Raw genomic sequence first — 12,740 nt, 5'->3', positions numbered from 1 at the left:
CCTCACTCGGTGAAGGAATTGGTATCCATGCAGTTGTGCGGGCCAGAACCTGGGACTCCTCCCTCACACCTCCCTGGTCCTTGTGTGCTCTGTCATATTTATGATTAAGTTTGGTCAGTTTTAACCCCTAAATATTTTTGCTTTCTTCAGCTTCTCTCTAATCTTGCCAGCGCCATTGTAGCCTGAGCAACTACTCTTTTCCCTGGACTACTTAAGAGTCTTTGCATTCCTGGATCCGCTTACTACCCCTCCCGCCCCCCATCACCTTTTCTCCTCTCCTCTCCATGTTGCTGCCAGTCTTTTAAAAATGCAGATCTGAGCGTCCATCTCCTCTCCACCACTGCCTCTCCAAAAGACTAAATAAACTTCGGATCATTCACATGGACCTAGCACTTCCTTCTTCTCTCCAGCCACTTGCCCCTGTGCTCTTTGCTATAGAGATTGCAGCACATTTTCGGTGATTTTTTTTGACTCCACACCACTGTGTTCCTTTTTACTTTAAATGCTTTGACGGTATTTCCTGTACCTGGGATGCCTTGCTCCCTAAAGAAAGCCCTCTCTGACATCTAGTCTAGATTAGCATCTCCATCATAAGCGCTCATAGTACCTTGTACTTTTTCCTTTACTGGGTTTATCACAGTTTATAATTGTGTATTTGTGGAATTATTAGTGGCTGTCTGTTTTCTCCACTAAATTCTAAGCATGTAATTCGGTTGCTGTAGAAGTTTGAGCACCTGGTACAGGTGTGTGGTACAACACAACATGCATGAGCAGATGAAGGAGCAAGAGGCTCACGATGTGCTGGGGAAGATGGGCAGACATCCCAGTAACTAAATAACAAAGTGAGCTGAGCATTGTGAATGCCATAATAAAAGCATGAACAAAGGACTCCTAGAATACAGTGAAGGAGAGGTTAATTTCACCTGATGGGATCTAGGAAGGAACAGCTGTTTTATGTGAATTATAATTTCTGGTGGTCAGTTGTTTTCATATTTGTGTCTCCTCTTCCTCTTTTTTGTCAGAGATATAATCTGATTCAACTAAAACCACCCTGCTGTTACAAAGCATGAAGCCCTGGCTCAGACTTTTTTTCAGTTCTGTGTAACAATAATTCGTGTTTTAACTCATAATTTAATGCAGGTGAAAAATCTAAATTTTTATGATGTTGTTCTGGATTTTATATTAATGGATTCCTTTGAAGATTTAGAAAACCCACCCACATCCATACAGAATGTAGTAAATAATCGCTGGCTAAACTCCTCCTTCAAAGAAACTGTAAGTGGTGGTTTTCCTTTTTCTCAACCATTTCAATTTGATGAAAAATGGTCAGAACCGGGAAGATTAATAGGATTTATTTATATATCTACCTATAGAATGACTAGTATGGAAACTGAGCTCATTCTTTGATATTGGGATCAGACGTGTATGATACACTGTATCTTCAGATGAAATTGCTCTTTGGCTCTTCTGTCAGTCCCTCTCTTGACCTGGAGGACCCAGTATTTCTTCAGATCTCGAAATAAACTCAGGCTTCAGACTCGTTCAGGCCTAACCAAAAATTGTAACTGAACTGTCTCTATGACCAAACTGAGATATAGCGGTTGTAAACAGACAGTATGTATTTCTTAGAGGAAAATCTGGAGATTCATGTTCTCAAATAATATCAAAAATTAGGGGAGAAAGGGGCGCCTGGCTGGCTCAGCCGGTAGAGCATGTGACTCTTGATATTGGGGTTGTGAGTTCAATCCCCACATTGGGTGTAGAAATAACTTAAAAATGAAAAATTTGTAAAAAGTTTTTAAAAATTAGGGGAGGAAAAGAAATAGGCATATGCAAAAATAAAACAAGTTTAAACTGTATTCTGTACTTTAAATGTTTTCAGTTTCTCTTGTTTTTTTGTATTCAAATCTCTATCTGACATTGTTTCTTTGTTGTGTTTTAAGTGTGTACCTGGAAGCAGGTGGAATAGATATTCAATGCAATGATGCAATTTGAATGCCTTTTAAGAAATGTCCCAGCTGCCTGTTTTACAATTATTTTGGAAATTCCTGCCACTATATTTTAAAGCATTTTTAATAAATCCACTTTTCCCTTAAAATGTGCTTTAACTATAAAAGGTACATGTTCTCCCATTTCTGTAACTGATTTGATAAGGTGACCTTGATCAAAGTTGGGCCATGCCAGATTTCTTTAAGATCCACTTGGGTGTTTTAGTCCCTATCATTAAGGTTGTTTTCTTATTTCTTTATTAGAATAAAACTTTTAGCTCCACCCACAGCTATTTCCAGCAGTACTATTCTTTTTTTTTTTTAATTTTTTTAAAATGTTTATTTCTTTTTGAGAGAGAGAGAGACAGAATGCTAGTGGGTTGGGGCAGAGAGAGAGGAAGGCACTGAATCTGAAGCAGGCTCCAGGCTCCGAGCTGTCAGCACAGAGCCTGATGCAGGGCTCGAACTTACAAGCTATGAGACCATGACCTGAGCCGAAGTCAGACGCTCAACCGACTGAGCCACCCAGGCGCCCCTCCAGCAGTACTATTCTTGAAGAAAAAAAAATTACTTTGTCTTCATTATTACACATAAAACAATTGTTGTATATGTGTATCTGTGTACACATATTTTCATTTTCATTCTTTTCCCATCGGAACAGAATTGAAGAACTCTGAGAGTCGAACTATGGTTACCAAGTTTCTGGTATCAGGGTTTAACCTTTTTCCTTCAGTGTCTTTGCATTTGATTTTAAAGTTTATAAAAACAAAATATCTTTTCATTATTATTTAGAAACAGTAGAAGGAACCTGGACTAGTTATCAAAACTAAAATGCTTTGAACATTTTAGACTTATAACCTATTAATTTCTAATAAAAATCACTCCTAATGCAAAGTTTATATAGTTATAAATTTAAGTCCTGCTTTTTCTCGTCTGCATTTATCTAGGCTGTGGCTTCAAGTTGTTGGTCAGTGCTGAAACAGAAAAGGCAACAGATGAAGGTAAATTTCATTGTGCCTTAGACCTCTTTGTTGAGTGATTTGGGGCTCCTGTCAGTCCTCAAGTGGGGCAGCAGCTCATAAGGACGGCCCCTCAAGCTGGGTGAATGGCTTGCTGGTACTGGGTCGGCCTCTCCTGTTTTGAAGTCCTTCTCCCTCTTGAGGCAGCCATGGGATTTCCACTATGTGGGAAAGAGTTTAGGGTTAGAAATGGCTCAGATAGAATTTTTTAAGTAGTTCTGGGGACCACGTATTTGAATAATTTTTGTTTAAAATGATTCCAGAGACCCTGTGTTTTGAACAAGCTTTCCAAATGATGATTATAAACTCAGATGTTTGAGAAACACTGGTTTGGGGCTAGGGAGCTGACTTGTAGACTTGGGCTTAATTCTCTCACCAGATATTATGACCTCGGGCAGTTCCTGACTATCTGCTGAGCTCCAGTTCTCCCTTTTGCAGGATGGAGTTGGTGCCTAGCCCATAGGGTTGCTGTAAAGGTGAAATGAGATAATATCAACCAGCTTCATTTAAACATAAAATAAAGAGCAAATACAAAAACGAATTTAATAAATGCTGGTTACCATAATAATCATGACAACAATAACATATCTAACTTTATTTCTTCTTAGCATAAATCTTGTGCCTTAGTCTAGTCTCCTGCCCATATCCGCAGATACCTATATATCTCACCTCCTGTGGAACTGTTTTCTGTTACTGGAATGCCATGCTCTATCCTCTGTGTTTAATACATCTTGCCTATTGTTGAGTTCAGCTCACATTATTACTTGTATTTCACCCCATGCTAATGTCCTACCTGTCTGAACTCCTAGTATAGTCTATGGGATTTAGAATTTTAATATATGCAGAACCTCTCAGACTGAATGATAACTTGAGTGCATCCCTCATAACTTTTTGGCCTTCACTGGTTAGCTCTGTGTGATTTAGGACAGGTTACTTAACTCCTCCAAAGTATCACTTTCTACATGATTAAAATGATGTTAGGGGCGCCTGGGTGGCTCAGTCGGTTGAGCGTCCAACTTCGGCTCAGGTCACGATCTCACGGTCCGTGAGTTCGAGCCCCGCATCAGGCTCTGGGCTGATGGCTCAGAGCCTGGAGCCTGCTTCCGATTCTGTGTCTCCCTCTCTCTCTGCCCCTCCCCCGTTCATGCTCTGTCTCTCTCTGTCCCAAAAATAAATAAACATTAAAAAAAAAATTAAAAAAAAAAATGATGTTAACACAACCTCCTTTTTCAGAAACTTTCTATTAGATTAAACAGAACCTCGCACATTATCTGGAATATAATGGGTACTCGTTAAATGGTGATTGCTGTTACAATATCTACATTCTTTAAATTGATGTTCAGAAGACATTTTGGAGCCTATAAAATAGAAAATAACCCCTCCAGGAAACAGAATCTTTTTTTTATTTTTTATTTTTAAAATTTTTTTTTTTCAACGTTTATTTATTTTTGGGACAGAGAGAGACAGAGCATGAGCGGGGGAGGGGCAGAGAGAGAGGGAGACACAGAATCGGAAACAGGCTCCAGGCTGTGAGCCGGCAGCCCAGAGCCCGATGCGGGGCTCGAACTCACGGACCGCGAGATCGTGACCTGGCTGAAGTCGGACGCTTAACCGACTGCGCCACCCAGGCGCCCCTCCAGGAAACAGAATCTTGAAGCACAGTTATCCCCAGTTGATGCTATGTGACAAATTCCCCAGGATTTCAGAAGGTTGTTAATAAACTTGGAGAGGTTCCTAAATTACAACTGTGTATGTTACTATCGCACAAGAAGAGGTCATTACACAATTAAATGCCTCGGTAATATCTGGTTCCTCAACCAAAAGTTAGGATTCTAATAAGCATATTTGTGTGCTTACTCATTTAAAAATCATTTTGGTCTTTTTCAGATAATCTAATTAAGTGGTTGAGTAGAACTGTTTAATAACTGAAACCCTGGTCATCTCATTCATCCTAAAAATTTCACTGCTGAGGAACACCGTGGCATTCTTGTTATTGCTTGGTTATAACACTCATATGATTGCTTTTTTATGAAGTATTTTTATGAGGTGAAAATGCCTTCAAGAAATAATGTTCCTCAGCACATTTGAAACCATTGGCTAGAATGGTTTCATAAAACATTTTGTGACTCTAAAAGTTACTTGTAAGCTTATTCACTTCCTTAGTAGACTTGGTCTGCCCTCAAAAAGAGCTGGTCATGTAATGGGTAGGAATTTAAGTTTCTCTACTAGAGATAGCTAATTCAAGAAGATGAAAATAATTTGATTCTCATTTACTTCCCAACAGATCCCAGATGGATTTTTTGCCCATTTTTATGCCATTTGCGAGCAAATCAGCCCTGTCCTAGCCTGGGGCTTTTTGGGTCCTAGAAATTCTCTGTATGATTTATGTTGCTTCTTTAAGGTATGTTCAGCCATTGAATCATTTTTTTCTAAATCAAAAAGCAGGTAAGTTTTGTTCTGTTTTGCTTTTGCTTTTGTAGAAAAAAAAGAATGTTAAAAAAAGGTAAAGTTATAAAAGTCACCTAAATTCAGTGTTTAAATGCCAGTGGAACATTATTATATAGATTTGGTGCTTTATCCTGGAGTAGATTCCGTAAGTCCATTCACCTTATCAATTCAATTCTGTCTATAATGGAGACGTGTGTGTATGGTGTTACCATGTTATAGTCAAGTTGCTGCAGACAGTTGTTCTTCATCTCTAGACCCTTTTGAAATTGATAAAAAGCAAATATCGGTCTTTATTGCACATGTAGGCAATTTAGAGGTAAGTTCTGTTCCAGGTTAACATGAATGATAGAACCCTAGTTGCGAGAAATAACACGAAAGTTTAAGGTTGTATCCCAATGCCAGCAGTTTGCCAGAACACAAGTTACAGTGTACTGCAGAATTCTATGCCTGGCACAGTGCCAAGAAAAGTCTTTTTTTTTTTTTTTTTTTTTTTTTTTTTACGTTTAGTTATTTATTTTGAGAGAGAATAAGAGAGAGAGAGAGAGAGAGAGAATGCAAGCAGGAGAGAGGCAGAGAGAGAATCCCAGGCAGGCTCTGCACTGTCAGCACAGAGCCCAGCATGGGGCTCGATCCCATGAACCATGAGGTCATGACCTGAGCCAAAATCAAGAGTCACACACTCAACTGACTGAGCCACTCAGGCACCCCAAGTCTCAACCATTTAATAGTCTTGAATCTAAGCTGAGTTTCAAGGAGCAAATAAAAGTAAACATAATCAAGTGAATTTGAAAGTTTTTGATGTTTGTAAGTTTGGGTGTTTCACTAGACTGATGATTTAAAGTTAAATTATTGGGACACCTGAGTGGCTCAGTCGGTTAAGCATCTGACTTTGGCTCAGGTCATGATTTCACGGTTCATGAGTTTGAGCCCTGTGTCAGGCTCTGTGTTGACAGCCCAGAGCCTGGAGCCTGCTTCGGATTCTGAGTCTCCCTCTCTCTCTGCCTCTCCCTAGCTTACACTCTGTCTCTCTCTCTCTCTCAAATATAAATAATAATAAAATGGTAAAAAAAAAAAAAAAAAAAAAAAAAAAAAACCACAAAACTGGGGCACCTGGGTGGCTCAGTTGGTTAAGCGTCCTACTTCAGCTCAGGTCATAATCTCGTGGTCCGTGAGTTCAAGCCCCGCATCGGGCTCTGTGCTGACCGCTCAGAGCCTGGAGCCTGTTTCGGATTCTGGGTCTCCCTCTCTCTCTGCCCCTCCCTGGCTTACACTCTGTCTCTCTCTCTCTCTCTCTCTCTCTCTCTCTCTCTCTCAAAAATAAATAATAAAACGGTAAAAAAAAAAAAAACTGTTACAGAAAAATAAAGAAAAATTTAAATTATTATGTTTTTGTGCTGTTAATGTAGCATTTATGTAAATGTTTAGGAAATACTTATTTTACTGTCATTCAAAACTGATCAATTTTTGACTAGTTTTCTTGAACTCCCAAATGTATGTGTTTCTTGGAAAAATTTGGACTGGGAATTAAGTTTGTCATTAATGAACAGTCTGACTGTGGGCAAATCATGCTCTGTCCTCCTTTTCTTCATCTCTAAGATTGCTAGAGATGATTGCTAACGATTTGTCCAGGTATAAAGTCAACCAAATTTATGAAACATGCCTTCTTAGTACTTCTTAACATTTGGTTTTTGTAGGATAGAAAGTAAGTATTTCTATTTTTTAGTTCTTTGGAACTACTTTAGTTCTTTGGAATTACTTTTTTTCTCCCATCATGGCATAACAGGCTGAGACTTAATACTTAGTAGTATACAACTTACCTAAATTGAGTTTCGGGAAAAAAAAGGATGAGATTTTACTATTTTCAACAGCATGGATGGACCTAGAGGGTATCATGCTAAGTGAAATATGTCAGCCAGAGAAAGACAGATGCCATATGGTTTCACTTATGTGTGGAAACCAAAAACAAAGCAAATGAACAAACAAAAAACCAAATAGAATCATAAATACAGAGTGGTACCTGGCTGGCTCAGTTGGTAGAGCATACAACTCTTGATCTTGGGATTGTGAGTTCCAGCCCTTCGTTGGGTGTAGATTACTTAAAAAAGAAAATCTTAAGTAAATAAATACAGGGAACCAACTGGGGGTTGCCAGAGGGGAAGGAATTGGGAGGCTGGGCGAAATAGGTGAAGGGGATTAAGAGGTAGAAACTTCCAGTTATAAAATAAATAAGTCACGGAGATGAAAAGTACAACATAGGGAATATAGTCAATAATATTGTAATAACATTGTATGGTGACAGGTGGTGACTACACTTACCTTGGTGAGCACTGAGTAATGTACAGACTTGTTGAATCATTGTGTTGTACACCTGAAATTAATATAACACTGTATGTCAACTATGCATCAATTTAAAAAAAAATGGGTTTCAGCGTAAGTATTAACTTACTGAAATGAAATATCTTTCGTGATCTTTCTATTTGAAATCTGAAATTTTTATTTTTCATCTATCTTAAGTTTTTTAGGTACAGAAAAATACATACTTGAAACTTAAAAGTGGGGCTCCTGGGTGGCTCAGTTGGCTAAGTGTCGACTCTTGGTTTCAGTTTAGGTCATGATCTCACGGTTTGTGAGTTCAAGCCCTGCATCAGGCTTCATGCTCTCAGTGTGGAGCCTGCTTGGGATTCTCTGTCTCCCCCCACTCCTCTCTCTCAAAAATAAATAATTTAATTAATTGAAAAAAGTAAGAGTTACAATTATGGGAAATAGTTTACTCTTCTATCTTAAAGTTCGTACCAGTGTTCAGAGGTAACAATGAAAACATCGGTTAATGGGAAAGAATTAACAATAGCCTCTTAAATTTATATAGTACTTTCAGGGTTTACAGGCATTTCCCATACATTATTTCTTTTTCATCATCATGTCGGCTCTGAGTGGTACAGAGAACAAGTAGTATTATCCCTTATTTTACAGAAAAAGAATGAGACCCAGGAAAGGTTTAAGCATTTGTACAAGGTCCCTTTTCCAGTGGATGTGGAACTAGCACTGGAGTCAGGTCTTCTGACTACTAATTCAACGCTTGTTACAATATTTGTAGCTATTTAGATTAATACACTTTTGGTCTGTTAAGTACCAACCTGTTTTGTGTTCATTTTCCAGAATCAAGTTCTTTTCTTTCTCAAAGACATTTTTGACTTCGAGAAGGTGCGCTATTCCAGTATAGAGACTTTGGCCGAAGACCTCATGCAGTTACTTATTCGCCGCACTGAACTCTTACTGGCCTATCTTGGGGCTGACGCACTGAGGCATACAAGTAGTTGTATAAGTAGTCATGGTCATGTTATGTCCAGTGGCCTGTTGGAAGCCAAAGTACAATAAGTACCATAAAAACCATACAACTTGAGTGTGCTATGAAATATTTAAGGTAACTATTGATTTTGTAACACACGTTATAAGGAATTGGGGGATATGGACTCAGGGAGAGAAAAGAAAATCTAGGAAAGAACGAGTGATCCTACTATATTTACACAGAAGTTCTGTCATTGAATCCCTGTGTACTGTACCCAAAATGATGTTTTCTAGTCTTTAGGTAATAATTTAAGTGTGGTGAAATGTTATATATTTTACAGAAAAACTGCTTGAATTGAAACCAGTACTTGGGAGTTAATTGATATGTCGTCTTGAAGCTGTCTGCAATGTCCAGTATCATTTTCAAAAGCTCTGTTTTTATGCTTTGCACCTTGAAAATATACACTTTAGCCAAGACCTTTGTGGCCCACATATGTAAGAATATATTACTCCTTGTGTCAACAAGTTTAACTTTGCCTGAAAATGTATTTTTCATTGTAAAGTTATTCATTGTTTAATCAAGTTTGGGCAGTAGTGGTGTTTAATATGTACTGCTTACATTATTGCTTGTGCATTCGCTTATGTTTGAATCAAAGAAATTGTCATGGCTATCTTATAAAACACTTAAATGAATTGACACTGAGAAGTTTACATTAGATTTACTGCAGTTTCCAAAATATATTATTGTTGGGCCTATAAGTTAGAATAGAGACTGAAGAAATTTCTTTTATCTTTTTATAGATTAGAGCATTTTCCTTTGAATGAATATTGATTAAAAAGATAACATTTATTAACTGTGAGAGGTAATTAAGATTTTTTGTGTCTGTAGTTTTGAGACTGTCTCCCAGTGAATATCTGAAGGTATTAATCTGGATACAGTAAAATAATTTCTCCTTTCTCCTTTCTCCTTCTACATAACGTAGCACACTGGGGGTTTGTCATATTATGCCCCTATTTTTAAAATATTCATACTTTGAATCTTAGTGAGGTCTTAAAGGTTTTTTTCCCCCTGAGTTGAACAAAATATTTTTTAATGGCATGGAAGTATATTTCATGTCCTTTATGATAAATAGATGAACAAATGGCTTGTTCATATGAGGGGTTCTTCAGGGTATATTAGATACATTCAGAGCTGTATTAATTTTGTGTCTAAATCATATACCACTTATTTAAAGTGGCTCACTCAGCAAATCAATGGATTGGGATTCATTGATTATGCTCCTGAGATGGGCTTTATTTATTTTAGGAGTGAGTTACCCAGAAAGATCTAAAGTATATTTTTTAAAAATGAATTTTTAGATTAAAGTGCCTAGTTTCTGATTAATAAGTAGAAAATGAAAAGTGAGGAGGAAAGCATAATCTTTTAAGGTTTTAAATTTACATATGTGCCATATTTATGTACTATTGGTTACGAAATATGAGTTTCAGAATCTTTATGCTGTTTTCATGTTACTGTGTTCCATAATATGTGGGTTAGAGCGTTAAACAGTATGAAATATTGCTCTGATATTCAGCTCCTGACCTTTCTTACATATATTCGTAATTTAACAACTGGCTATTCATAACTTTTATTATTGATGGAGGAATATCATTAGAAGTATCAAAACTAAAAATTCCATTATGTGTTGTTTTATTTTTTAATTCATCTCTTGTATTTTTAGTTTCTTGTTGAGGTACCCCTGGCCTCGAATGATTCACACGTGTATACACACACACACACACACACACACACACACACACACTCTCCCATCATTGTGTAGACAGGACAATTATTGCTTATATTAATCTTCCTGTTTGCGGGGGGAGAGGGAGGCTAAATGTTCTAAGCTGTGATTTTACAAACAAAGCTAGAAGTAAACTTAATTACTTTTTTAGTTGAGGAAGATATTATTTTAAACCTATTTTGAAGAATTGCACTATTTAATAATGCTGCTATTACATAAGATGACTCTGGGGAGTTTATTTCATCAGATAAGATGAATAGCTTTCCAGAAGGTGTTTTATCTTCTCTTTTACTTTTCACCTTAAAAAAAAAAAAGCCACCCATATTCAAGAGGTTGGTTTCTCAAAATCAGTGAGTTTGATTAGTTTCTTGTCAGTTGTGTAGCTACTATTTTAGCAAAATGCTTCTTTGTGGCCTTTGATGAAAGAGACAAGAGTGACCAAGTAGAACTTCAGGGTAGTAAGTATAGGAAAAACCTCTCTATTGTAAGGGAAGAAACTTGAACTTTTTAAAAGAAACATCTCTCAAAAACAGTTTCTGACCACAGAAGAGTGCTTAACACATATGTACCAGTTTCAGTTTGCCTTGATATTGGGGTAAACAGCTAAAACAATGTTGTAATAATAAAAAAGGATTAAACTAGTCTAGAGCCTCTTAGGAAGGAACCCTGTTTGACACTTAACATTGCCATCATGAGTCCTAGTAACATCCACTCCCCTGTGTATATGCTAAGGGCCTTGAAATCATCCGAGAAAATGGCTTTTTCTTCCTGTTTTCTGGAAGAAAAAAGATCAGTCAGTGTTCAGGTGATTTATATTTGCTAACTTTTTTTCTATTTTGGTTTCTCTATGTTTTTGTTCAACTAAAAGTCTAGTTAGTTCTTCTCGAAGGCTTATAATACATTTATTAAATATCAAACTGACATTACTTTTTTATTTAAAAGAAGCCAAGTTTTTCATCCTGTTACAGTCAGCTTCAAAAAACTTTCTCTCAGAAAAAAGTACTGTTTATTTGCATCCCTTTATTTTGATGCTATTGTTAAATTATCTGACTTTATAAAAAAATATTTACAAACTTTCTCTTGCCTTAAGATGTAACATGTTCACACCTGAAACTAATGCAACATTGTGTGTCAAGTATGTTTCAATTAAAAAAAAAAGAGGTCACGTTTTCTACTTAAATGATTACCTAAAGAGTGATTATTTGCATCACAAAAGAATTAGTTTATTATCCTTTTAAACATTGAAATAGGAATGCCAAAGTAACATTTAATATACTTCTCTGTGACCTTTCATAATCAGAAATTTTTAATTATGTTCATGACATAATTTGCTTTTATTTTAATATGAACACATATAGGAAATTATTTGGAGTATATCTTTCAAAGTAATTATAAGAATGAGGCTGAATTCAAATCTTTTGTTTTTTGCTTGGATTAATCATATTTAGAAATTTCTCTGGGACTCAAGAATTTATATAATCTATGATTAATGGAAATAGGGGCATTCTTTCTTTGTTCCTAATGATTGTATTGTGTTATTGTTTTGCTTAGTTTGAGAACAACCATGTATTATCTTTACTTGGCTGATATTAGTAAATGTGTCTATTTCCTAAATGTAACGACTGTACTTACTAATTTATGTAAAAGTGAAACACTACTGTAGCAGAAAAAAATTGTACCGGCTCTTTAGCCAAAATAAGCTCTGTAACATGGATGTATTTCTACTACTGCCAAATAAAAAAAACTGACGGTACATCTTACTGAGGTATCGACTATTTTATACAATGCTTATATACTTTGCAAGATCATACTTGTCTCATCAGACCCTGACATATAGGAACTTTCAGTCTCGGCAAGATCACGTTCACAGGCACAGGGAACACAGACACTGCAGAACTGTTGGAATCAAGTGCCAAAGTAGATGTTTTCTTTATGGACTGAGTGGGAGAAAAGACAGTTTTCTGATGAGTGAAGCCAAAGTACTTGAGTTGGGATTTGTTGTTGTTGTTGTTGTTGTTGTTGTTGTTGTTGTTTGAGAGAGCATGCATGCAATTGGGGGGAGGGGCAGAGAGAGAGAATCTTAACCAGGCTCAACGCCCAGCAAGAGTTCAATATGGGATCATGACTCAAGCAGAAATCAGGAGTTGGATGCTTAACTTACTGAGCCACCCAGGTGCCCCACAAGTACTTGTGTTTCAGTTAACAAAGTGTTTTGA

General features: G+C 36.9%; 1 protein-coding gene across 4 annotated transcripts in view; it reads left to right on the top strand.

The window, feature by feature from the left end:
* Positions 1 to 12,284, top strand: part of MIGA1 (mitoguardin 1) — a 106,154-nt gene extending 93,870 nt beyond the window's left edge. For 3 of the 4 annotated variants that reach the window (XM_047871463.1, XM_047871461.1, XM_047871464.1), the window contains 4 exons: positions 1,141 to 1,275; positions 2,936 to 2,989; positions 5,292 to 5,408; positions 8,612 to 12,284. In XM_047871463.1, coding sequence (XP_047727419.1) covers positions 1,141 to 1,275; positions 2,936 to 2,989; positions 5,292 to 5,408; positions 8,612 to 8,830 — 525 coding nt within the window. In that variant the 3' untranslated portion in view covers positions 8,831 to 12,284. The remainder of the gene's footprint in view (positions 1 to 1,140; positions 1,276 to 2,935; positions 2,990 to 5,291; positions 5,409 to 8,611) is intronic. The other variant, XM_047871462.1, reaches the window with a different exon arrangement.
* The last annotated feature ends 456 nt before the right edge of the window (positions 12,285 to 12,740 follow it).

Source organism: Prionailurus viverrinus, chromosome C1 (assembly GCF_022837055.1).
Source record: "Prionailurus viverrinus isolate Anna chromosome C1, UM_Priviv_1.0, whole genome shotgun sequence".
NCBI lineage: Eukaryota > Metazoa > Chordata > Mammalia > Carnivora > Felidae > Prionailurus > Prionailurus viverrinus.
Note: the sequence above shows the minus strand (reverse complement) of the source record. Positions and strands in the feature narration are given on the sequence as shown.